We start from the raw sequence: 25,440 nt of genomic DNA, 5'->3' as shown, positions 1-25,440 counted from the left end.
GCGTGGGGCGGCGAAGAGAAGCTGTCCAACTCATCCAAGATTCAAGCAAGTGCCCTTGCGGGAGGCACGGCAGGAATGGTCGGAGGACTGATTCGTGAGCATTCCTTTTTGCTAAGATATTGAAAGTTATACATATAGGCCTTTGTAATAAAATTTGCTTCTCTTGATTATACTGAAAATTATCTTTGCAGGCGTCATCTGGCTCTGCTCAGGATAGATCAGTCTCAAGAGATAGTTACCAATTACTCACTGTTCCGAATCCGAGCTTCTCATTGGACAAGCTTGAAAACCGAGAGCTTTGCGTGGGGAGAGGGGTCAGCTGGTAGTCCGTGGTATGTTAGAAACCACATGGGAACTATGACTTACAATTGACTTGTCTGGATTATCAGGAAAGCTTCCAAGACAAAGGTACCTAGGCTCGATACAATAAACCCAGCGAAGCATTATCCCGTTTTCAGACTCACTGTGCCCACTTTGTCTTGTTGAGTAGTTTGCAAGCTCTGAAAATCAGTCGTAGGTAGCATGTGTGAGATGCCAGTTGCAAAGAACTAAGGAGGCTCGGACCGAAGCTGGACTATGAAGCGGGAGAGTTGGACCCGAAGCCATGGTAACTCATCAACTGCTGCGAGAACCACCGACAATGCCGCTGACTACTCCGTACCAAGCATCCAATCTCCCGGGTCGGTGGGCGGGTGAGGTTCATCCGAGTCATGAGCCAAGCATGGATGCCAATGGGCGTTACCCGGCGAAAGAAAGCTTAAACTTAGGGCTGTTTAGAATATATTACAGCAACTGTCCGTCGTTTTCGTCGCTTTTGGAGTCGGAGAGATCACTTTTCTAGAAACATCCTCCGCAATTCGGTAAATGCGCTGGCTGAGCCTCATGTCTTAGTGCACCTCGAGTGCCGTGGCTAAAGACTTGGGTAGTCGTGTGCTATTCGCAGGCTGATTGATGCAGGAGTGACACTACACCAGCAAGCCTGAACAACGTCAGGTAATTCACAGACAACCCCCTACCACTGCCGGACGCAATCGCGTTCCCAGTCATAGTATATGGGCCCAGATCTAGACTCTTGAATCAGCCTTTGACTCCATCATGAACTCAGAATAATTTCACGATAGCGGAGGCGGAGTCTATTGGGGCTGACGAACTCCCACCGGGAGTCCGGGAACACTGCCTATCCCTCGTTTACGCCAAAAGAATGCAAATGTTCTGCTGGTGCGTGGCCCATCTTGGCGTAATAGCTCCATCTCGCACCAATCTTATACCTTAGGTAGGGGTGACCCATTATTATAGTTAATTGAGCTCCAGCACCACCAAACCGAGCTAGGCCACTTCGTGGGCAGGAAATTTCCAGGTGCCGTCCCTATTCTGCGAGTCAACGACTCCTGAATCCACGCTATGTAAGCAGACTCAGCAAAAGTTGCAAAAAAGTTTCTTAGAGAGTACCAAGACTTTCTTAATGTGTTGTTCCTGCTGACCCAAAGTGCCAAGATGGATCCATCTCCGTGGTATCATTATCTGCCTGAACCGGAGCCGATTGCGACAATGAAGCCATGTCCACACTGCATTCTATAAATCATCACCAGCGCCGTGCTCTCTCTCTGCCCGCGATATGCTAGAAGTAGTTGATTATACCTTTCTCTCTCACCCACATTCTTTTGTGTGATTCGCAAACCCAACTTTTACACTCTTTTTCAAAGTACATACAGAAACACATTCTTTTTCACAATGTTGGTCATCCCAACAATACTCTCCTGCCTCTCCCTGGCCCAGGCGGCCAACATCTTCGTTTCCCCCAAGGGCGTAGCGACCCCAGATGGCTCCCAAGCCAAGCCCTTCTCCGACATCCAAGCCGCCGTTAACATCTCCCAGCCAGGCGACGTCATCATCCTCCGCGGCGGCACCTATGACCTCCTGAAGAACATCAACATCACCGTCAACGGCACCGCCGCCGCTCCCATTACCCTGCACGCCGCCAAGGACGAGGAGGTCATCATCGACGGCGAGGGTCTGCCGGATACCCCCGCGCCCGTCGGCGCTTCCGTGCCGGGCCGGAACCGTGGTGTGCTCCACGTTGAGCGCGTTCAGTACTGGAACTTTGCGCGACTTACCTTTACGCACGGCGCGTACGGTGTGTACGTGAAGGATTCGAGCAACTTGCGTTTTAACCAGATTGTTACTCGCGAGAACTACGAAAGCGGTTTCCACATGCAGGGTGCCCTGTCTAACAACGTAATCTCGTACCTGGATTCGTATGGTAACCGTGACCCGAGAAACAACGGCGAGAACGCCGATGGTCTTGCTATCAAGGAGGGCAAGGGCGAGGGCAACATTGTCGTTGGCAGCAGATTCTGGGACAACTCTGACGATGGTGTCGACTTCTGGTGCGTCTTTTGCTAGTTGCAGATGCTTTTTGATGCATAAGCTGACAGTATCGCAGGGAGTTCCACTCCAAGTTGACCATCAAGGACAGCATCGCGTGGGGCAACGGCTTCAATCGCTGGGTAAGTCAACATCAATCTCGAAGCCAATCCTCACTACACCGTTCTAATAAACCACCCCAGGACATCCCCGACTTCACCGGCAACGGCAACGGCTTCAAGCTAGGCGGCGGCAGCGCAGGCGACATCCTCCCCGCCGCCCGCGACGTCATCAACTGCATCGCCTTCGGCAACAAGGCCAACGGCTTCACCGACAACTCCCAGACGGGCGCCTTCGCCATCGAGGACAACACCTCGTGGATGAACGGCAAGACGGGCTTCCGCAGCGTCAACGCCACGGGCGTCCTCAAGCGCAACGTCGCCGCCCTCAACAACCCCGAGGCCCTCGCCAACGCCACCTACTTTGGCCAGGCGACGCTGCGGGAGCGCCAGACGTCCATCGGCAACTCGTGGGATGTTTTGGGCGCGGCTGCGCTGACGAACGCGAGCTTCAAGAGCGTCGATATCAGCCTCGTTTCTGGCGCGCGCGGCAAGAACGGAAAGATTGTGCCGAGCGACTTTTTGGTGCTTGCTGATGGGTCCAAGAGGGGCGCTACCACCAACTGGAAATAAGCAGAGCTTGATGTAGATAGGCTTTCTTCTATTTAAGCGGACTCAGTTCGTCTAAGAGTTGCGGTGGCTTTCGTGACTCTAAGGAAACCAAATTTTAAGCTGACGTATCTCTAAGGTACTTCGCGCAAGCTTGAATGGAATGGAGGTCGTCTTCGTGCTAATCACTCTACCTTATAGACCGACCGGGTCAAACTCTGCCATCCTCCTTTCGTGAATTTGTATGTGTGAAGCCACTTGGCTGGACAATATGACTGTGGACTGTGAAGACCATCCCGCCTTAACATTTACTCGCTAGTCCTCTACGATTCTATCGGTAACAGATAACGTCAGTCAATACGCCTTCGATTTTATCCAAGGCTCATTCTGTTTCAAAATTTTCGATCATGGTGCATCGTGAGGAAATCGGACGATGAAAGTGTGGTTGATGAGGATCACAACGCCGTTTGTTGATGCTCTGAGTGGCGATACTGGCGATGCATCGAGGTCATTCAACGGTCTAAAGGATGGGATGCCATCATATTTACTAGAATGTGTGCATACCAGTCAGCCCTGAACTTTTTTGCACGTAGTCAAGATCTCTTGATGGGCGTTCGATTTGTTCCTAGTGGCCAAGCTAGAAAGCCAAGCTAGAAAGCCTCACAACTTAGCCTTCATCTTGCGCCATACTCACGACCCATCCGCGAGGGGTGGCACACATCTCCGCTACCACCCCCACAGCAAGCGCTGTTGAGCCGACACGTCGGCCGTGTAGCGGGGGCCGGGACACGGGGCGGACCACGGGCGACAAATAAAAAAGCACGTTGCTCTCCGCTCCGGAATCGGAAGTCGAATGGAAAAAACAGGGTAATGACGGAAACAAAGTGGGATGCGAGCCTGATTTTGAGCGTGGGATGTCACCCAGGCGCCACAGAAATAGAGGCGAAGGGAAGATGGTTGATACGACTGTTGAAAATAGGGGTGTGCGTGACGTAATGAGCATGTCAAGCTCGGCACTCCCCTGCCAAGCAAAGTCTCCGGGCGTCGTGATCAATGTACGAGGTGTGAGGTGTGAGGTGATGTGATCATGCGCGTCATGTCACGATCTCACCTTAGCTCATCTGCACCTTAAACTCTCTGCTAACGCACTCTTGATCCATTTGAAGCAGATTACCGACAGATTGGATTGAAGAGATCAATACCTAGATCCAACTCCATCGTAAACCTCCCTTTCGTCCAATACAGCGTCTCACTTATTATCGAAGAACCTCACACAATGAAGTGCATCGGCATCTTCCCCGGCTCAGGAGGCCTAGGCGGTAGCACCTACGATTACCTCTTGAAACTTCTTCCCAGCGACCACATCATCCTCATCAACCGTCATCCGGAGCGAGTACCTCAAGAACACATCAAGAACGGCCTCCGCGCACGTAAGGCGTCATACGAGTCGAGCCCCTCTGATCTCGAGGCTGCGTTTGCCGGTATCGAGGTGCTCTTCCTCATTTCCTATCCAAGTCATGTGCACGAGTACCGCAAAAAGGTGAGAAGCAAAGAGCTCAAGTTGGGCTGGTCTCATCCCCAAGTCGGATGGCCTGACAAGATTCACAGGTGCAACTACCAGTCGTCAACGCAGCTCGTCGCGCAGGCGTGAAACACCTCTTTTACAGCTCCCTAGCCTTCGGCGGCGACTTGCAAGATGAATCTGTAGCGGAGGTAATGCAGGCCCACCTCTCGACGGAGCGCCACCTAGCCTCCGTCGCGGCCTCGGACCCTAGCTTCACCTACACATCCATCCGCGAGGGTCTCTACTCGGAGTCGTACCCAATCTACACCTCTTTCTTCGACATCAACTCTCCCTCATCCTCGAACGAGATCCTCATTCCGCATGACGGCGCCGGCCCGGGCGTGGCGTGGGCGAAGCGCAGCGAGTTGGGGGAGGCGACGGCGAAACTTATCGCGCAGTACTCCTGGGACCCGGAGCAATTCCCTCACGTCAATAAAAAAGTCCTGCTTACCGGTTCGCGGGTCTGGTCTCTTGAGGAGACGGTGAGGGTGCTTAGGCGGGCTGTCGGGAGGGACGTGAGGATCCGCGAGGTGAGCGTGGATGAGTACGTGAAGTTGCCGCAGGTTTTGGCGAAGTTCGGGTCGGTGGAGAAGGCGAGGACGTGGGCGACGGCGTGGGAGGCGATTCGGGCGGGGGAGACTTCTGTTGTGTCGGAGACGTTGAGGGAAATTATCGGGCGGGACCCGGAGGAGTTTGACGTCACGATACAGAGGTTGGGGCAAGCATGAGGGCATAGTCTGGAGGCACTTTCTCGATGATTTAGGTGGGAGTGTAGATATGAATGGCTTCGTGAGCGTAGTGGGCTGTAGTAGTTGGTCGGCCACTGCCTAACATCGACTTTGGGATTGCCATAGCCATGGGACGGAAGGATTCGCGCGCAGGACTTTGGACGAACATTTCGTTGCGGTACTTGGTCGAGCCAAGTCCAGATCAGGTGGCTGTCGAACAGAACGATGATTGAGGAAAGAGGCCGAGAGCGAAAAAGAGTTGGCTCTGGACTTGAAGGGGAGAGAAGCAAAGGGAGAGAGGGACAAGAAGGAAGAGAGGAGAGGGCGTATTGCCCGGCTGATCTCCGGCCAGCTTGCCCTTCATGGGATGGCTGGGCCCCAGGAATCTCAACCACGGGCGATTGGTTTAGTGGTATAATGACCGCTTAGCATGCGGTAGGTCCTGGGTTCGATTCCCAGATCGTCCAATGTTTTTGACTCGCAACTCTATCATTGGGTTTTTCCTTTTTGGTACTGCCCTCATCAGCGGTCGCATCGTGTGCTTGCTTTGCCTTGTTGTGTACTCCGTAGTTGCATTAGAATTGATGGAACATGAATATTTGTATACGCAGGTAGTTGACAATGATTCGGTACATGTGCCGTAGTGTGCATCTTAGTCACTGTACATAGCTTAGGTACGCAAGGTAATAAGATGACAATGGGTTCAACAAAACCATTGAGAGAGCGTCGTCGAAATAAAACTTTTTAGAAAACTCCGTGACGCACTGAGGATTCTTTGTTCAAGAGACGGCCACCGAAGCCATTCTGGCTGTTCAGTCGCGATTTCTATGAAAGTCACTGATGAGAAGAGCGCCTTTGTTTATGAATGATCGGCAGTCTCTGCCCAAAGCTGTCTGCAGCCTGGACTAGCGCCAGGGCACCTATCGTCGACAATGCGGCCGTGGTTTCCCTGGGAATTCCCAAGCTTTTCGTATACCTCAGATTCAGGACATCAAGTACGTCGTTTCTTGTCAATTCAATATCATAGTGTCCGTACTTCACTCTATTCAACTATGCGGACACCTCCGTCACTGATGGGAATGATGCTGGAGTGCTCCAGATGAACTCGTATTGACGCTGGGATAAGCAGGCGGGGGATCGTATTAGCGCCCATCCACCAAATAAGCGTTTTAAACTTAAATCGGCACCCAAATGATGTGCTGATAAGGATGAGAAGAATGCCGTGCTGTGCCGTTCCCCCAATTCAAGAGATGCAGCTGGAGACATTCTTACATACCTCCCCTTCCGGTCTAGAACTCGGACGATTCTTCCTCCAAGACACACGGCGCAACTAGCCCGTAGCCTATCTCAATCAAGCTCTTGTTGCAGGAAACGGGCTCATGCAACCCAGTAGGCCTCAAAGTCCAGCTTTGCGTGCTTTGCCCAACCCCCAACCGATCGCCAAAGTACCCTTGAATCCTTACCGCCGCGCTACCCCGGTTCCGGCAGGTCGGTTGCCCGCAGTCCGGCACTTGACCTCCTGGATCTGTCCAAGACTCCAAGTCTCTGAGGAAGCTCGCGGGGGCCACTGACAGCCAGGCACTGCGGTGTTGTTTGCTTGGGTCGCATCGGGGTCCACCACCAGTCCTACCAGCCCAATTTATCTAGGCCTTTATTCCACTTGCTTAATCAAGTCTTCAAGGCCGACCAGACGATGCAAAAGGTCCATCAAGCGCGCTTCTTCAAAGTTTGTGGTCTGCTATTCGGATTCGCCATGCCGCTCTTCCCGTCAACTAATGTCTCTATGAAGCGTGTAGAACCTGCCCGTGTAAGCAGCCGCCTCCCATTCCAAGGGTTGCGTGCTCGTCTGATGATGCAAGATACCCCTGGCCAAGATAGACACGCCCAGCCACAGTCGAATGCTTCTCTCCAGGCTTCCAACCTTCCCTCTCCAGGTCCCAGTCCCCTCCGCTCTCCTCCGCCCGTCTCCCAAGCCTGTGATCTGTGCGCCATTAAACGCAGAATCACCAGCCAGTCGTGTCGGTAGCCGTGGATCTTCACTCCCGTTTACCTTCCCCCCTGAGCGCGGAGAAGCGAGCTTGGGGTAGCACCACCTCCAACTTTGAAGATACCACCTCCAAGTTCCCTCCCCCTCTTACACCGCAGAGGCGGGGACTTTTGTCTGCAGCTTGTTGCCGCATCTCGTTCTTGCGTTGATCAGGCAGGTCTCTCAACCAAAAGTCCATCAGCTAGAGAAGGTAGGCAACATTATCGGCGTCAAGAAATCGAACAAAGTCAAATGAGAAAAGAGCACAGACAGGACAGACAGGGCAAACTTGAGATACCAAGATACTTTTCTCTCGAGGCGGGCCGCAATGGCCCAAACGGGAAGGTTGTAAGAGCTGCCCAGGCGATCCCCGACGGTCCGATCCTCGTCATTCATCCTGTTCCTGTTTCCCGTTGGCTCTGCCGTCGAAAAGTATCTCAGGCCTGGAAACTATGTTTTTCTACTTTCCCCTCTTATCCTCAATCCCTGGTAGTAGTGGTTGGACACGGCTCTCCTCGTACCTCGTAACACCGTACATAAAGGAGAGCACACCCGTGCGATCCTCAATCTTGGCGATGCCTTCTCTCGTGCACCCTCGCTGAACTCGTTACGCGCGGTCGCCATACACTCACTCCCGGCCAAGCTCCTCCTCTCCCTCAAGAGTTCTCTTTCTCGTCGTTGAAAGTAACATACCACCGCAACGATGAAGTCCCTCGCCGCCCTCTCCACCCTCGTCGCCGCCGCGACCGCCGCCTCAGTCGCCGGCGCGAGCTCCAAGCGCGTGAGCTACGACGGCACCAAGGTCTTCCGCCTCTCTGTCGGAGACGAGGTCGACAGGGTCAATGGCGTCGTCGACAAGCTCCAGCTGACGACCTGGAAGGGCGCCCCGAGAGCCGGTGCCTTCGCCGACATCGTCGTTCCAGCCACCGAGGTCGAATCGTTCAAGGCTGAGGTTGCCGGCATGAACCTCACCACCATGCACGAGGATCTCGGCGCCTCAATCGCAGATGAGTCTGGCTTCTCTGTCTACGCTGGTAAGTCTTGACACCTCTCCAAGGCTGGATGCCCCCTCACCCTATGCCACACGGCCATCCCACGCGGATGCAATCTCGCAATATGCCAAAGTTCGTCAACTAACTTTTCTCTCAGTCGGCTCCGCCAACGCGACCTGGTTCAACTCGTACCACGCGTACGCCGACCACCTTCAGTTCCTCAAGGACCTGGTCTCGTCGTACCCCAGCAACGCCGAGATCGTCACCTCGGGCTCCTCCCTCCAGGGCAACGCCATCACTGGCATCCACATCTACGGCACCTCAAAGGGTACCAAGCCCGCCGTGGTCTTCCACAGCACCGTCCACGCCAGAGAGTGGATCAGCACCATGGCCAACGAGTACATTGCCTGGAACCTCCTGAGCAAGTACTCCTCCGACACGGAGATCAAGAGCTTCGTCGACAAGTACGACTTCTACATCTTCCCCGTTGTCAACCCTGACGGTAAGTCCTCATTCCCGCTCAATATATCACGTCAGTGAACCCTCTGGCTAACTGTCTTCATCAAGGCTTCATCTACACCCAAACCACCAACCGTCTCTGGCGCAAGAACCGTCAGAGCACCTCCGGCAGCACCTGCATCGGCCACGACATCAACCGCAACTGGCCCTTCCAATGGTCCGTCACCGGCGGTGCCTCCACCGACCCCTGCGCCGAGGACTTCAAGGGCCTCTCCCAGGGCGACGCCCCCGAGACCGCCGCTCTCTCCGCCTGGCTCGCAAAGACCAAGTCCGCCCAGGGCCTCAAGCTCTTCATCGACTTCCACGCCTACTCCCAGCTCTTCATGACCCCCTACGGCTACTCCTGCACCGCCGTCTCCGCCAAGAACACTGAGCTCCAGTCCCTTGCCAAGGGTGCCGTCGCCGCCATCAAGGCTGTCCACGGTACTTCGTACCAGTACGGTCCCATCTGCACCACCATCTACAAGGCGACCGGCAGCAGTGTCGACTACGTCAACGATGTTGTCAAGGCCGATTACACCTTCACTCAGGAGCTTCGTGACACGGGTAACTACGGCTTCGTCTTGCCTGCTGCCCAGATTGTGCCTACCAGCGAGGAGACCTACGCTGGTGTCCGCTACTTGCTCCAGAACATGAAGTAAATGGCGTTCGGGTATAACTTTCGGACGGTTTTTCATATGAGAACAGAAGCCTGATGACACCCCCTTTCATGTATCTAGTTTAACCAACCCTTTCTGTAAGTATTCCTTCAGAACATGAACAAATAAACAATCTGTACACATCAACTTTCCGTCGCAAATGTGGACCTGTCTTCTCAAACTTGTTCGCAAGCCAATCGTGTGTTTCGTTTCCTGCATGCCTTGGCCTATTAAACATAAGAACATCCGTCCAAGCACGGCCCGTCGGCACGCTGATACGTCCTCGGTGCCATGGAACCATCAAACTTCAGACGACTTCTCGGCTGCATGTGCAAGCAAAGGTGGCCAAGCACAAGTTCTCCGCCGATGTCGTATGAGTTCCTGGGCGTTCCTGGATAGGAGGGGAAGAGGGCCCGAGCCAAGGATCTTCCTACCTTATTTTCTCTTTGTGCCGTCATGTTCTTTCAGCAGTCGTGCTCGTGCCCCGGATGACTTCATTCTTGTCTCAAAAGTTCCTTTGTCACTTTCAAGACTCCCTATACCAAAAGCGGCTTTCGAGAAGAAGACAATTTCAACGCTCTATTCGAAGAAACACCAAATAAACTCATGAAGAATACAACTGAATAACAACACAAATAACTTACACTCAATGCGTCGACTCTCAAGTCTATCGGCGCTGCTAGCAGCCCTAGCAATCCCGCTCTCTACCTTCGCCGAGCTCACTCGCCGCGAGCTCCAACCTCTCCCGCTCTCCGTCCGTGACCGTGACATCGTCGATGCCCGCAACGCAACGGTCGCCCTCGTCGGCGTGAACTGGGCAGGACACGAGCGGACCATGCTGCCCGAAGGACTGCAATACCAGTCCATCGCCCACATCGTCAAGCGCATCGCCGAAACCGGCTTCAATTCTGTTCGGCTAACGTTCGCCACCGAAATGGTGGATGACATTGTCGACCGGGGCGGCGATGTAGATCTCAAGACGACGCTCCAGAATGCGCTGGGCCCGGAGAATGGTACGGCTATCTTGAAGCAGATTCTCAAGAATAATCCATCTTTTAGCGAGAGTTCAAAGAGACTTGATGTGTGGGATGCTGTTGCGATGGAGCTGGGCAGACAGAAGATCTACGTGCATCTTGATAATCATGTTTCCAAGGCCGGCTGGTGTTGTACGCCGTATGATGGGAACGGGTGGTTCGGTGACACGAACTTCAATACATCTAACTGGGTTCGCGGGTTATCCTATATGGCAGAGCATGTAAGTTGCAACTTACTTCCCTAAAGCACCTGATTCCTTGATCGTCCATTGGCTAACCTTTACGCAGGGAAAAGCTTCAAATTGGACAACCTTCATCAGCATGGGTCTCCGCAACGAACTCCGCGACCCCTTTTCCGCATCCCCCCCTCATAGCCTGGAGAACACGACCTGGACGACGTGGAAGACCCGCATGGTGCAAGGCGCGAACGCAATTCACGCCGCCAACCCAGACGTTCTCATCTTCTTTGGCGGGCGCATCTTTGACTTTGACATTTCGGCACCCGTGCAAGGGGAGTTTGCTAGCGAGCCCGGGTTCAACTTCTCCATTGCCGAGTTCTCGTTCAAGAATAAGTTCGTATTTGAGCAGCATCAGTATGACCAAGGGCTTGTTGATGACTCATGCACGAGTTATCGGGATATCCTAACGGCGTTTGGGTCGGATGTTATGACTATTGGGAATAACGGGACGACGAACGGTACCATGACGAACGGGACGAGTAATCGAGCGCCGTTGGTTATGACGGAGTGGGGACATGATCAGACCGACGAAAGCGGCGCGTTCAAGGATAAGTTTCGGAGATGCCTGGTTGACTTTATGGTTGACCGGCAAATTAGCTGGATGGTATGGGTCATGGGTGGAAGTTACTACACGCGTGAAGGTGTGCAAGACAAGGATGAGCCTTGGGGTGAGTCTACTTTCTTCGTCGAGGAGATGTCGATGATTTCTAACGTCTCTGTGATAGCCATTCTTGACCACAACTGGGATGCTTACCGCGGGAAAGCTTCCATCCGACAACTCCAGCATGACATGGAGAGGACGTACGAGGCCTTCCATCAGTCTATGCCTGATGCTGGAAGAAGTCCAGGGAATCAGCCAAAGAGTGTCGCAACGTCCTTTTCGTACAGCGTGTCTTTGGCTACTTTGATAGGCATCGTCGTAGCAGGTATCTTGGCTTAGAAGAGATAGAGTGTCGGAGGGTAGAGGAGACGCTGTGTTCATTGTGCATACTCAGATCTGCAAGTCCTGTTGGATTCTACTGTTGTATCGCGCCACCACCCAGGAAACAGTCCACTCAGGAGCGTTGGGTACAAGACTTGCTCTCCAAGTCATTGCTATCCACCATATCTGCTGTATGGCCAGGCTCGTTGTGAAACTCAAACTATGAACAATGTCTAAACAACACGGAATCTATGCCTATGTATAACCTACTTCCTACCAGAAAACACCTGCTTCCCCTCAAACCAAGTCTCCAACGTCTTCGCCTGCAACGCCTTGCTCGGATCCCAATCAAGATCGAAAATAGTCAAATCGGCCTTCTTCCCAACCTCGAGTGAACCAACCCGATCCTCCAAGAAACAGCTCCTCGCCGCCCCCTCCGTCGCGCCCGCCAACACGTCACACAACGACAGCGCAAACTGCGGATTCACAACCGTCTCCAGCTCCGGCTCCCGCGCAGACCGCCGCGTTGTGGCAATGTACAAGTTATCAATCACATGATGCGGCGCCGTCGGCGCATCCGACCCAATCGCCACGTGCGCGCCCCCGTCAGCGAAATCGCTGTACGCAAACGCCCGCCCGCACCGGTGTTCCCCGATCAGCGTCGGCCAGGCCCGGAGGATCGCTGGGTCCGAGTGGACGGGCTGCACGGAGGCCGTGATGCCGAGTCTTCCTAGGCGCTTCGCGTCCTCGGCGGTTGTGACTTCGAGGTGCTCGATGCGCGGGCGGTGTTTCGGTCCGACGTGCGCCTCCAGCACGTCGATCGCGTCCGCGACGGTGCGGTCGCCGATGGCGTGGAGCGCGACCTGCAACCCATGTTTGGTGGCTGCTTGTACCACGGGTGCCATGTACCGCTGCGACCAGACGGGGTCGCAGTTGTCGCCGTTGTGGCTGTAGGGTTCCTTCAAACTCGCCGTGCAGCCGTCAATGATGCCGTCGCAGACGAGCTTGATGCCGACAAGGCGGCAGTCCGGGTCCGTCTCGAGGTTGAACTCGCGGGCCAGCTCCGCGGCGCGCTCGACCTGCTTAATGTTCTCGGCGTCGTCGTCCTTGGGGAGGATCATCCAGTAGGCCGCGAAGCGGATGGGGAACGGGCGGCCCGCTGCCTTTTCCTGCTTGCGGTACTCCTGCAGCGCCGTCCAGCCGTCTTCTTCCATGGCCATGTCGATGAGACCGGTGAAGCCCGCGGCCGTGTAGTCGTTGATGGCCGTCTCGATGGCGGCGATGCGATCCTGGAGAGTCGAGGTGCGGGCCATGTAGAGGGGGATGAACTTCATGCTCGCCGCCTCGGATAGCAGACCGCTAGGTTTACCCGTCTTCGGATCGCGAACAATCTCGCCCCCGGGCGGGTCGGGCTCGTTCTCGAGATCCAGGTCCTTGAGAGCAGCGGTGTTACACCACGTCGAGTGCAAGTCTTTTGCGGTGATGAGGATGGGTCGGGGGTCGAGGTCGTCGAGGAGGGAGGCGAGGGGCCCCTCGGGCGTCATGAAGTGCATCCATCCGCTACAGAAGATGCGTTCGGCTTCCGGGTGGGCGGCGGCGTGGTCTCTGATTGTGGTTCGGATGTCCTCGAGAGTCTTGCAGTGGGCGAGGCTCAGCTTGAGAAGCGCCTGGCCGAGTTGCGTCAAGTGGATGTGTCCGTCAACGAGGCCGGGGAGGAGAGTGTGGCCGCCTACATCGCGGACCTCTGCGCCAGCGTCGATTGCGGACTTCACCTCAGATGCGGAGGCGTCACCGACAAAAGTGATGATGCCATCTTTAATCACCAGCGCTTCTGCAAAGTTGGCTTCAGAACGCTGACCTGCAGGTGCTTTGTTTGACCTAAAGATCTTTCCGTTCTGGAAGACGACGTGTGTTGAAGCCGTCATGCTGAGTGGTTGTGAGAGTTGAGTTATTGTCCCTTGCAGTAAGGTAGGTAACACAACGCTAGAGAGACGGGAGGTTCTGTAGTCTGTACGGCGCTGTGTAACTTCGAGCAACTTTAGTATACCTAACCCCTCAGCCTAAGAGTTGTTCCAGCGAATAGCGCATGCAATACGTGGCCAACATCGCGAGGAGGGGTGAACTAGTTGCATCAACCTCGTGATAGCACTGATAGCTTAGATACGGGCTTGATGGCGGGGTGGCATGCGGGGTTGAATCGTCCTGATTTCCGACGTTGCTCGGCCGGGCCCTCGGCGTTGCAACTGTTCAGGTGGGGAGTTGATTTGTGCTGTCAAGAAACGATGCAGTTCCTCCGTGATCGGCCTATGGAGATACATACGTTGGGGCGAAGAGTTGTTGAAAAGATTTGAGAAATCTAGGACAGGCTTGACAGGCTACCCGAGGTTCCAGCGTATAGTAGGCGCATCAAGATGCCAAGTTGGCCGTGTTGCGGGCACAACTCGATACCATACCTCGCGTCACGAATGCCCCGGCTGGAAACCCTTTCAGGACTCTTACCCCTGTCTTAGACGTTACAGAAACACACTGCTTCCTGGAATCTGAAGATTCAACAGGAATATCATGCTGTTTGGCATGCCAGTGACGATCACTGTTCCACTTCGCTCCGAAATATGAGAAGCGTGTCGCTTGTTACCGCTCGCAATCAGCCACTCGCCAAAACATTCCCTACTCGTCAGGGCCTGGCGGCCAAGACAATACGCCGTCATAGACAACTGCAGGCAGCCACTTATAAGCAGTTGAAATAGACTCTCCTGGCTTACTTCAGTCGACCAAGTTTGGGCCTCAACCTTTCCATCTCAAATCGCTGTGGTGATCTGGAGCCAGCAAAACTTCGGCTCCAATCGCGAACGGATCTCGTTGCCCCGGTGATGCTCATTTCCACGGAAGAAACCCCAGTAGTGTGATGGCCCCGCCAGGATCTTGAAGGATTTGATTGATTCTATCTATAGAAAGAGGTAGGCGATGAACCTCATCCGACTAATCAGAGACTACCTATTTCACCTCGTAAATGATGGACTCCAAATGTCTGCCTAAGTATCAGATACTAGCACCCATTGAAGCCTTGACAAGGCCTTGCCAGACATGCTGCACCCTGTCTTTCTTCAGTAGAAAGCGCTGAAGAAAGCCAGGGGTTTGCAACGGTCTGAACTGTGTCATGTGACTAAGTCGTAAGTTGTCCCGCAAATGGACATGGTCGATCCCATTCAAAGTGCGCTATTGACGCTGTTTTTTTCGATCGCGTTGAAGAGCAGAGAGAGGGTCGGTGCAACTTCTCCGCCCAGGAATGCGAAGATGGAGAAGAACCAGAAACGAATATCGTAAGTCATCCGAGAGATTGGGAAGAAAAAAGAAAGTAATGATGTGAGACCACCATCAGCTAAACGAGTATGCAAGGTGCAAGCGGTGCCAACAGAGAAAGGTACTTTTGCTCTCCGTGTTTGTTCCCCCTTTTCCCTGACCCGAGTCCGCCCTCCCCCGGCCTACTTTCCCCCGACTCTCGGCCTTTTCCCGGGTACTTGGGATCCGTACACGGCACCGCCCCGGATCCGTGTCCGGTCGAGGAAACCTGTCCGACCAAGTCTCCTCACCCGCTATCCGACCTGTCCCCCGCGCTGACACCTGACTGATCCATAAAAATGCAAATAGATCCGCTGCTCCCGCACCTTTCCATGCACAAACTGTTCCACAGCATCCGCCAAATGCGAGTTCCGCGAGAGCGACTTCAAGCGGCCGCCCGTGTCCCGTGAGTATGTCGCGGCTCTCGAGTCACGCATCGCCTCGCTTGAGAGCTTGCTGGGCAACCTCAAGGCCGCCGACGGCGATGAGCGCAACCAAATCCTCGACGACCTCGAAGTCCAAGATTATGTGCCCTCCTTCTCCGGCCTGCCCTTGGCGGATGAAATTGCGCTGAGCGAGGCCATGACCAAGGCTTCGTTTCAGGAAATGACTGACGGTATTTCCTTGTCCCTTTCCTTTTCGTTCTCCTTAGTGCCGGGGTCTCCATCGCCTCTTGGCAACTATCAGTATTCTAATCTCCTCCAGGATCCATGATCTACCACGGGCCAACAAGCATCTTCCAAAACGAAGTCAGCACCTCCATGTACCCAACCAGCTCCTCCACCGCCTCGAAGCCCTCGGCCTTCCACGAGGACAAGGCCAACCTGACCAATCAGACCATGCGCCTCTGCATCGGCCTCTTTTTCTTCTGGCAGTACCCGCTCTTCATGTTCATCGACCGGGAAGCTTTCATCCAAGAATTCGAAGAGAACCCCGTCGACGGCAATTTTTGTTCGCCGCCCTTGATCTACGCATGTGCCGCTCTGGGTGCGCTCATGTCCAAGGATCCGGAAGTCCGGCCCAGGGCACAGGAGTTCGCGAACACGGCGCAGACCATCTTGACCACGGATGAAATGGGTATTTCGAGGCCGACCTCGGTGCAAGCGTGGTTGTGTCTTGCATACTATGAAACTGGTTTGAGTAACATGTCCAAGTCGTGGCTGTACACAGGTAAGAGTCCTTCATGAAGTACCAAATTGCTAGAACTGTGATCTGATGTAGATATCACCAGGCATGGCCTTCAGAATGGGTCAGGACCTTGGCTTGCAAAGAGACCCTACACACTGGGGCCCAGAAGAGAAGCCGAATGAGGCGAATCCATTCCCATTCAACAACGAGTTCCGACGCCGAATCTACTGGGGATCTTTCCTGACGGACAAGTGAGACATCTATATGATTCTCAAGATGCTCAGTCTAACGTCTCTCCTCTCGCAGGATGTTCAGCCTCTTCCTAGGTCGTCCAACATTTATGTACGAGAACGATGCCGACGTGAACATCAACGAACCTCTACCGTATGTTCCATTCCTAAACCCCACTTCAGAATCTACAAGTAATACACCTTGTTCACCTGCATTGACACAAGCCAACAGACACGACCCTCCAATCTGGGAGAACTGGCTCTTCTCACACGACCTCGGCTTCCTCAAGACCATGCGCCCAGCCGGCCCAAAGCTAACGCTCCTCTTCAACCAGCAGATTGAACTGGCCCGCATAGTTCACGACATGCTATCCCAAACTTTCGCGCCCAAGAAGATGAAGGACCCAGCCGCGAGGAGGTGGAACGAGGTCTCCCTCAACAAACTCAACGCTCGTCTCGTCGCGTGGCACGAGGCGCTGCCAACCAACATGCGATGGAAGAAGTGGTTCACCAACAAAGACATCCTGCAGCCCAACGTGTCAATTCTACAGTACGCCCTACGTCTTCTCCTGCGAGTGTGAAGGATGTCCCACTGAGCTCTGCTGATTATGTGCACCAGCATGTTCTACCACAGCACTCGCATCTGCCTCAACCTCCCCTTCCTAGCCTCCGTCCGGCACATTCCCTCCACCGCAGACCTAGCCGACAACGACGACGACGACCCCGAGACATCCTCAAACAACCCGATCATCAAGTCGCTCAGGATATGCCAGTCCTCCGCGCAAGGGATAGCCGACGTCCTACAGCGCTTTAAGAGCCAGCACACGCTCGGCAACGCGCCCCTGATCTTCGTTGGAGCCACCATCGTCGCGACGAACGCAGTGCTGGTGACGACGAGGCGCCAGAGGGGAGGCGGAGGCGTTCCGCAGCTGATGAAAGACACATTGTTGCCTGTGTTCGACAGCGCGCTGAAAGACATGTCTGCTTCGTATAAACTTGCGGAGGAGGCTAGGGCCAAGGTCCGGGTTGCGTTGAGTACGAAGGAGCAGCATAGGTATGATGCGGGAGGAGGACAGCAGTCTGAGGTCGTGCCAGTTGGGTTGGATGGTGAGGCTGCTCGTAGCGATGAGCCGGTGGCAGTTGTGGTTGATCCGGCGCTCTCGGGCTCGGTCCCTCCTCCAGTGACGACGGCGATCGGTTCGGGCTCGACGACGGAGACAGCAGAGATTCCCAGCTTCATGAGTCCTGAGCAACAAGGGTGGCAGCCTCTGAGCGTGCTAGATGGAGAAACGGCTTTCTGGGGGAACCTTGGCAACGACATATTTGCAGGCTCAGAGTTGGAGTATCTCGACGGTGTGACGGAATTCGATTGGACTGACCGGCCGCCAATACCTTGAGCGCTTCAATCACACATCTTGAGGGACAGTCTCTACCACTTGAACTCAACAGCATAGTCATCTTACTTTTACGTTTTATTTCCATCTTCTACGGCGACTCTAGCCCTCCCTGATGCCTGTATTACCACTTATACTGGCAATTCGTGCAATTCTCCCCGCCGCACCCGTGACGGAACTCCTCAATTACACTGACGGGCTTGACGTACTGCAGCGTCGGGACGTAGTCGTGTTCCAGCCCAAAGACTTTAGGCCCCGCGATCTCGAGCGCCCGTTCCGTGGCCCAGAGCGGATGTCCGGCCATGATCATCACGGCGACCTTGAGACCGTACCGGTACTCTTGGACGCCGATGGCTTCTCCGGTCGACGTGTCCAGGAGGAAGATGAGGTCGGGTACAGTAGCGAGGACCTAGACATGCCAATGTCAGTATGGGAATTCCCAAGACTTGATGAGTAAAGAGAAGCAGGGGGGAGATTGACTTACCGTTTCGATGCCACTCTCGCCCTTACCCAAAACCCCCAAGTTCTCATTCATGAACGGCACAACAACCTCCTTCAACCCCTCCCCAATACGATCCGTCTCGGTTTCCATCTCGCTCTCACTAAGCCTCTCAACAGTGACCTTGCCCAGACTATGCGCCGTCGCAGTCAACGTGCTTTCCACGCTCCGGATCTTACCCTGGAACAACACCCGCGCGCTTCCCGGCCCTCCCGCGGCCTCGATGATGTCCTTCGTGACAGTCGACACCGTACCAGCCTGCTGCGCCAACGCCACCACACGACCCAGGCGCCACGCGAGCGAGTACGTGTTGGGAATACCCACCTCGCGCATCAGCTTACCCGGGATCGGACGTCCCGCGGCGCCCGCGGCGGAGCCCATGGCCACGCAGGCGTCGCGGATGGCGATGCCGGCCGAGGTCTCGTCCGTCTGGGTAGCTGGGATGACGACATTGTGGCCGGTGCCGCTGCAAAGGGTTACGGGAAGGAGCTCGTTGACGGATTTGGCGTGGATGTACTGCGAGACCATTTCGAACTGGGGGTATGCGCGTCCCATCATGTCACCGTCGACGGTCGGGATGTCGTAGTAGCGCGAGCTTCCCCAGATGAGTGTGGCGACTCCGTTGGCGCCGCCAATTTCCGTGGCGATGAGCCTCTCGAACTTGGTCTTCATCTCTTTCTCCATCTCTTGCATCGCGTGCCATACTCCGTCACCACCCGGCCGCTCGATACTTACGGCAGGCGTGCCAACGCTAGCGACCGGCGGCATCATCTCGTCGTCCTTGAGGTCCTCGATCCGAATAATCTTCATCGATTCGCCCTCGGCCAACAACTGCTTCAGCTGCAAGTATGGGGCGTAGGGAGAACCACCACCGCCACAGCCTAGGATGTAACACCCGATGGACAAGAACCTGAGATCAGTCTCGGAGAGCGTCCACAAGCCGTTGGATTCGACCTTGGGCTTGTAGCTCTTAAGGTCAACGACCTCGTCTTCCGGGTGATCCTCCGCGTCCTCGGCTTCGTGCTTTTTGGTCTCCTCAAACATCTCCTCGTCGACCAGCTGGTCAGGCGCGGCCGTCTTCACCATCTCCGAGTACACGCGCTTATGGTCTGCCGGCAGCGCAACTTCAATCTTGATGGACGTCTGGTTCTCGACGTAAGGAACACCCGCAATCTCCTCGTGAAGGACAGTCACGGAGCTCTCATCACCGCCCTTGGCGACTGCGTTCTGGATAGCCCGGGCTTTGACTTCTGTGATGCCCCCTTGGATGTCTGAGCCGTGGATAATCGTCTCAGCGGAGCCGTAAATCTTGGCAATAGATGCGCCGATCGCATTCGCGACACCGGCGTGTTCAGGGACTACGACCTTGCTGACGCCTGTGAGCTCCGAAGGGCAGAGAATCGAGCCACCGCCGACGAGGATGACTGTGCATGGTTCGGGAGACAACTTCGCGCGATCAATGACGGCCTCGAGCATCTTGCGGATACGCGCCTTGCCCTTTTCGACAACGTCGCTCGCCAGAGACACAGCCGTGGTGCCAATCTTAGCACCTGACGCGACTGCGACATCCGTAGCGGTTGTGGTATCGCCTCCGAAGGACAGGGCCTTGGTAATAAGGTCGTGGCCTACGCTATCAGGCCCAACAGCTACGGAGCCGTCGTCCGCGCTATGGAGAATAGAGCCTCCTCCCAGACCGATGCTCTCGACGGAAGGCATCTCCAGATTCACCTTGACGCCGGCCAGTGCCGTATAGCTCTTGGACAATCTAGGGTATCCGTTGCTCAGCAGGTATCCGACGTCGGACGTGGTGCCGCCAATGTCCACGACGATGCTCCCTGACTTGTCTATCGAATCCCTGGCGAGGAACGCAGCGCCTCGAATGGAATTTGTTGCACCCGAGGAGAAGATCCTGATGGGGGCCTGCATGGCTTCTGAGAAGGGCAGAAGGTGGCCGGCATTGGAGGTCAAGTACAGCGGGCACTGGAGACCGATGCGTCGCATGGCGCCGATGAAGGCTCTGATGGTGCGCTGCGCAAAGTTTAGAATCGAGGCGTTGAGAATCGTCGCATTCTCGCGGGCGAGGAGTCCCGGTCCGGCGATGTTGTGCGAGAGGACGATATTGACATTTTCGCCCAGCTCGCTAAGCAGGATCTTGCGGACCTCATCCTCCTGGTGGTAGTCCTTGTCGGTACTGCATCCGATGCCGATGACTGCAACGTTCTTGAGCCCCTTGGACTTGATCTGCCTCGCCTGCTCGCGAATAGACTCCTCGTCGATGGGCCCGATGAGAGTGCCGTCAATGTTGCAGCCGCCGGGGATGATGGCCGAGTGACCGTTGATGATGCGCTTCAATGCCGAGGGCCAGTCCGCAAAAGGTGGAGTGCCTGTTGAAAAGTTGTGAGATGCCAAGCGGAGGACAGCAATCTTTTCCACCCGAGATGTGTCTCTTTCAATGATGGCATTGAGGAAGTGCGTCGTGCCGATGGCGAGCGCAGTGATGTTGGCGGGGTCTGCGGTTGACTTGTCCAGCAGAGCTTTCAAGGTGGCCTGGACGGAGTGAGTTACGTTTGACGTTGTTGGGGCTTTGTGAGATGCGACAACAGCATCCGTGCTGGACTTTGAGACATCCAAGAGCACGCTGTCAGTGTTGGTACCTGTGAAGATGATTAGTCGCAAAAAGTGAATGATTGTGCATTGCTCTGTAGGTTTAAGCCGGGATTCTTCGAAAAGTCTCTTACCTCCAACGTCGACTCCCACCACCAACGTGCCGTCTGATGCACTCATCTTGCTTGACCAGCGTTGTTGACTGCGGGGTTTGAGGGGAATAGTGGAAGTAGCTCGCGCAACCAGCAGCACCGACCTCACTCTACTTCCGAAGAGCGCGAAACTTGATCTCAGCAAAGCGATCTTGGGCCAGCAGGGCTGTTCGTCAGTCCTTGGTAGTACGTCAGGTAGGTAAGATAGTGATCGTGGGGTGATGAACTCGGAGTCCTTTTCGCTGTGGAATGATGTAAAGAATCAGCCGCGCGTGTGCCGTGTAGTGGGGGATCAAGTATGAACCGAGTCAACATCCGTTCTTCGGCGGCTTTCTTCAACTCATTTGTCGCACAGTCGCACCAATGCTGGAGCGACCTTCTCTCGCTTATGCAAGTGTAACCACTTTTGCAGGTGCATTCATATGGGGAAGGTCAGTCGGGATGTGGACGATCGGAGCCTCGGATTTATCAGATTGATCTTATCTGCACAGGCGTGACGGGGTACGTATTCGTAGGGCTATCTTGGCTATCAATCACCAGTCCAATCACACAAACTCATGGCTACCCACATCGTGACGTACCATCAAGATGGATGCCCTCATGAGGGTTCATGTTGGTTACATAATCTCAATTGCAAGGCTCTTTACAGGCAAATAATGAGCGTTGAATTGTCAGAATCTCAATTTCTACGACCATCTCATCGGAAGTCACTCTCGTACTCTCATTGCGGATCTCCACCAAGAGCCACCTCACTCTGAGTTTAAAATCGATGATCTCAAGAATCGTTACAGGAAATCATTTTTCCCATCCGTTTCAGCATCTTGAAAACTCTACAAATTTTCCTATTTTCAAAGTAAAATATCATGAATCCCGATTTGCTTGACCAAAGGTTCCCAAGCAGATGTATCCATAAAGACTGCGCGATTGTTACCATCCCCAACAAGACTAACAATTGCGAACTTGGATCATCATGATATGCTAGAGTGTCATCATCAGAAGCATACTAACGAACATAGAGGGCGTGCCAACGGTATTTCAATGCACTCCAGACTTTATTTGGTCCACGCTTGGATACCTCTCTTGCCCAAAAGTGAAAGGAAGCAGAAATTCTAGATCCAAAGCTTTTCTGCTGTCACCAATGCCTGATTTCGACGAACATTTCAGCACCACGGCTCCCAAATCCGGTAACGCTATTCCTTGATGACCTCTCCATCGCCAACTCGAACCTTAGCAGGAGCGTCCATATCCATCAAGAGTACAGCAGTCTGCATGGCAAGGTCCTCCGTGCATGACGTTCAGGCAGTAAAAAGCATCGCCGTTCTACACAGCTAGCATTAGTAATGAGACACAACGAAGTACGCAAGGGAAGTATAGAGCTTACGTGCTTATCGCGAGCCACGTTGTCCTTGAAACAACAGTCATCTTTGCTGCAGAAGGCACTCTGAATCAAAAGTCAGCGTTTCGGAAATACGTCTATTGGGCCACTGCGGTCCATCTTACCGCAGAGCCAAGCAGCGTGGCTGTGAGAAAGAGAACAACGGCCTTGATCTGCATTTTCGAGGGAAGACGGTGTGGGTGATTTGCTAAATTGGTAGACGTCTGCAGTTGCTTGTTGAGTTGGTCTCTGGGACGTTTTCGGTACGGGCCTTCTGCTTTTATACTAGAAAACGGCATTCACAGCTTCAACTTGAGATAGCCGGCCTCTCAATAGCCGCCCCTTGCAAAGGCACCGGCTTTAGAAGGCGCTGGTCATGAATATCCATCCCTAGTGTCCTCTGCTTTCTACGTTAGTCAATACTAATAGTGCGAAAGTAAACTTTTTACTCTCGTCTAAAACTCTCCTTTTGTTGAACGGGCCCTACGATGGTCCAATTCACACCGCTTAGTTCAGTCGTGGCGGCCCTGCTGATGATGCCTTGTGTAACATATGGGTAGTCTCGAGTCTTGACTAAACGATGAGCAAGTCTCACTTATGCAAGCAATTCGTGTGTGCGTTGTTACACCTCACATGGCAGTTGTTCAACATCACTGGATCCTCTTCAACTCCACTGTTCCGTCAGACAAATGATTTGGGGTTTGCGCCTCGTTGTACTCAATTGTATGCGAATGAACACCGCATTCTTATGTTTGCTAGAATGCGAGAGACATCAGTTATTCGTGAAATGGCAACCATCCAGGGAATCAAGACGCTGCTTATTATGCTACCAAATTACAGCTATGCGGAGACATTTGCATTACCTATGGATGCACCTCAGGCGACATCCTCCAGCAGATGGGTCCGCTGCCACAGTGTTGACAGAGCCTAAAGTGAACCAGGATTCAGGGGCCATTCTGGAGTAGTGACAGGGCCGTCGACACGCTATGACACCCAAGGATGAAGGACAGCACTTTGATGGATATTGCAGATACAAAGAGAATCTCAAGAAAAAGGATTTAAACCGAAGGAGAAGAGTCCTGACGCCACGGTATGTGTAAACCATTCAGGACCATAGAGACGACTGCCTATTCAGGATTTGATACTCCGTACTCATGCAATTGATCCTGCATCCTTATGTGGAGTTCCTTAAACATGCCCTATATCAGAGGACAGAACCCGCCGACAGCTTGTACCTTGTCCTGTGCATACTGGAGAGGCCTTTCTCGTCAACCTCAACGTCAGACACCGAGGAGGAGCAACCTGCAACACGTGAATCAATCAACCATGTCTATCATTAGTGAAAGCAATTTGGGAGTCGACTATGTCACAGTAAACTCGACCTTCGGCTCCGTCAAAGGGTTCATCAACAGAGACTACCCAAACGTCGCCCAATTCCTAGGCATTCCCTTCGCCGAACCGCCGATAGGGCCGCGCCGATGGTTACCTCCAACGCCGAAGGCTCCGGTCGACAGCATCGATGCCACAAAGTTTGGATTATCTTGCCCTCAACAGCTTGGAGGCAGGCCGTCGGTCTATAATACGGATGTGACTGAACACCAGATCCGAGACGACACTTCCGAGGACTGTCTTTCTCTCTGCATTTGGGCACCCAAAGATGCGGCCAAGGAGGGGTTCACGAAGAAGTTCCCTGTGATAGTGTTCATCACCGGCGGCGCATTCCTCGTCGGCGGCTCTACGATTCCTTATCAGAATCCAACGCCCTGGATCGAGAGCAGCAAGCGCCACATTGTTGTCAGCATCAAGTTAGTATACCGAACCTCTCGGACCATCCCAATCCCAACTCGGGATCTATGCGCTTACACGAATCCAGTTATCGACTGAACGTCTTCGGCTTCCCCAACGCCGCGGGACTCAGCCCTGATGAACGAAATCTAGGGTTTTTAGACCAGCGGCTCGGGCTGGAATGGATACATCAACACATCGCCTCCTTCGGCGGTGATCCATCGCGAATGACGCATTTCGGACAATCAGCAGGCGCCCACAGCATCGACTGCCACGCGTTCCTGCATCCGGACAAACCCCTGGTGCGAAATCTCATTCTCCATTCTGGGTGTGCACTCCCTCCGCTTCCAGTGAGCGACCCGGGATGTACGCACTTCAGTGCTCTCGCCAAGGCACTCGGTTTCCCGGGCGGCGATGCTAGGGCGGAGTTGGAGTTTATGAGACAACAGCCTCCGCAAGAGCTCCTCGAGGCTATCCAGCATCACTGGGCTACTGAAGAGAAGCCTTTTCTGAGCTTCCGGCCCGTGGTAGACGGCTTTACACTATTTGATGATTATGAAGACAGGGCCAAGGCAGGAAACTTCAGTAAATTGGTAAGCGGAGTTCGTTCTCTGATTGCGAGTTGATCATCACTAACCAGCTTCAACAAGCCTGCCATTTGTGGAACCATGAACGATGAGGGAAATTCAGTAGCTGTATATCATCCCGACAGGGCTGATTCGTTTTGGGCGGAAAAGATCACAAAAGACTACTTCTTGGGACCTATGGTTGCCATGGCGCGGTACGAAATGCTCTCCTCATACATCCTAACAATCTCAGACTCTCAGTACAGCTGCTAACGATGTGCCGGGTAACAGAGCACGCTCAGCTCATGCGCCCACCTTCCGCTTCTTGCTCAAAGACTATGCACCTGCTGGTACCAGCTCATTTCATAACATCAGTCCCCGACCATGGCTGCGAGCCTATCACAGCTCGGACATGCCTTTGATCTTCGGAACGCACGATTGGGCTCGTGGCCCCTCTACGCCGTTGGAAGAGAAGGTCTCACGTGTATGGCAGGATTTGTATGTAGCTTTCGCAGAAGATGGGCCGGATGGGTTGCGGAAGATGGGGTGGAATGATATGAGGGAAGGTGTGGGAATCGTGCTAGGTGGTGGTGAGAAGGGTTGGGAGACTGTCAGCCTGGAAGAGGTTGACAACAGGTGAGTATTGAAGAGATGGCTTCATGGAAGTACCTAGT

General features: G+C 54.0%; 9 protein-coding genes across 9 annotated transcripts; 6 read left to right on the top strand and 3 right to left on the bottom strand.

The window, feature by feature from the left end:
* Positions 1-1,731: 1,731 nt before the first annotated feature.
* On the top strand, positions 1,732-3,056 carry CABS01_09444 (pectate lyase L; the record flags this gene model as incomplete). The annotated part of the gene is made up of 3 exons (XM_060542801.1): positions 1,732-2,387; positions 2,444-2,507; positions 2,568-3,056. The coding sequence occupies 3 exons, from the start codon at positions 1,732-1,734 to the stop codon at positions 3,054-3,056; spliced, it is 1,209 nt and encodes a 402-aa protein (XP_060400528.1).
* A 1,252-nt stretch (positions 3,057-4,308) lies between these two features.
* Positions 4,309-5,324, top strand: CABS01_09443 (uncharacterized protein; the record flags this gene model as incomplete). Its single annotated transcript, XM_060542800.1, has 2 exons — positions 4,309-4,572; positions 4,641-5,324. The coding sequence occupies 2 exons, from the start codon at positions 4,309-4,311 to the stop codon at positions 5,322-5,324; spliced, it is 948 nt and encodes a 315-aa protein (XP_060400527.1).
* A 2,729-nt stretch (positions 5,325-8,053) lies between these two features.
* CABS01_09442 (zinc carboxypeptidase) lies at positions 8,054-9,502 on the top strand (the record flags this gene model as incomplete). Its single annotated transcript, XM_060542799.1, has 3 exons — positions 8,054-8,384; positions 8,500-8,844; positions 8,910-9,502. The coding sequence occupies 3 exons, from the start codon at positions 8,054-8,056 to the stop codon at positions 9,500-9,502; spliced, it is 1,269 nt and encodes a 422-aa protein (XP_060400526.1).
* Positions 9,503-10,148: 646 nt separating this feature from the next.
* CABS01_09441 (endo-beta-1) lies at positions 10,149-11,712 on the top strand (the record flags this gene model as incomplete). Its single annotated transcript, XM_060542798.1, has 2 exons — positions 10,149-10,754; positions 10,822-11,712. The coding sequence occupies 2 exons, from the start codon at positions 10,149-10,151 to the stop codon at positions 11,710-11,712; spliced, it is 1,497 nt and encodes a 498-aa protein (XP_060400525.1).
* A 248-nt stretch (positions 11,713-11,960) lies between these two features.
* On the bottom strand, positions 11,961-13,619 carry CABS01_09440 (amidohydrolase; the record flags this gene model as incomplete). Its single annotated transcript, XM_060542797.1, has 1 exon — positions 11,961-13,619. One exon carries the CDS (start codon positions 13,617-13,619, stop codon positions 11,961-11,963), a length of 1,659 nt encoding a protein of 552 aa, XP_060400524.1.
* Positions 13,620-14,988: 1,369 nt separating this feature from the next.
* CABS01_09439 (fungal specific transcription factor domain-containing protein) lies at positions 14,989-17,788 on the top strand (the record flags this gene model as incomplete). Its single annotated transcript, XM_060542796.1, has 8 exons — positions 14,989-15,014; positions 15,091-15,115; positions 15,343-15,649; positions 15,739-16,203; positions 16,265-16,412; positions 16,468-16,545; positions 16,624-16,941; positions 17,011-17,788. 8 exons carry the CDS (start codon positions 14,989-14,991, stop codon positions 17,786-17,788), a joined length of 2,145 nt encoding a protein of 714 aa, XP_060400523.1.
* A 121-nt stretch (positions 17,789-17,909) lies between these two features.
* On the bottom strand, positions 17,910-21,068 carry CABS01_09438 (hydantoinase/oxoprolinase; the record flags this gene model as incomplete). Its single annotated transcript, XM_060542795.1, has 3 exons — positions 17,910-18,194; positions 18,270-20,938; positions 21,023-21,068. The coding sequence occupies 3 exons, from the start codon at positions 21,066-21,068 to the stop codon at positions 17,910-17,912; spliced, it is 3,000 nt and encodes a 999-aa protein (XP_060400522.1).
* Positions 21,069-22,267: 1,199 nt separating this feature from the next.
* Positions 22,268-22,594, bottom strand: CABS01_09437 (uncharacterized protein; the record flags this gene model as incomplete). The annotated part of the gene is made up of 3 exons (XM_060542794.1): positions 22,268-22,360; positions 22,422-22,481; positions 22,541-22,594. The coding sequence occupies 3 exons, from the start codon at positions 22,592-22,594 to the stop codon at positions 22,268-22,270; spliced, it is 207 nt and encodes a 68-aa protein (XP_060400521.1).
* Positions 22,595-23,741: 1,147 nt separating this feature from the next.
* CABS01_09436 (acetylcholinesterase) lies at positions 23,742-25,406 on the top strand (the record flags this gene model as incomplete). Its single annotated transcript, XM_060542793.1, has 4 exons — positions 23,742-24,220; positions 24,289-24,793; positions 24,851-24,981; positions 25,028-25,406. 4 exons carry the CDS (start codon positions 23,742-23,744, stop codon positions 25,404-25,406), a joined length of 1,494 nt encoding a protein of 497 aa, XP_060400520.1.
* Between the last annotated feature and the right edge of the window lie 34 nt (positions 25,407-25,440).

Source organism: Colletotrichum abscissum (assembly GCF_030869225.1).
Source record: "Colletotrichum abscissum strain IMI 504890 chromosome Unknown Scaffold_22.1, whole genome shotgun sequence".
In the NCBI taxonomy this organism is placed as follows: domain Eukaryota; kingdom Fungi; phylum Ascomycota; class Sordariomycetes; order Glomerellales; family Glomerellaceae; genus Colletotrichum; species Colletotrichum abscissum.
Note: the sequence above shows the minus strand (reverse complement) of the source record. Positions and strands in the feature narration are given on the sequence as shown.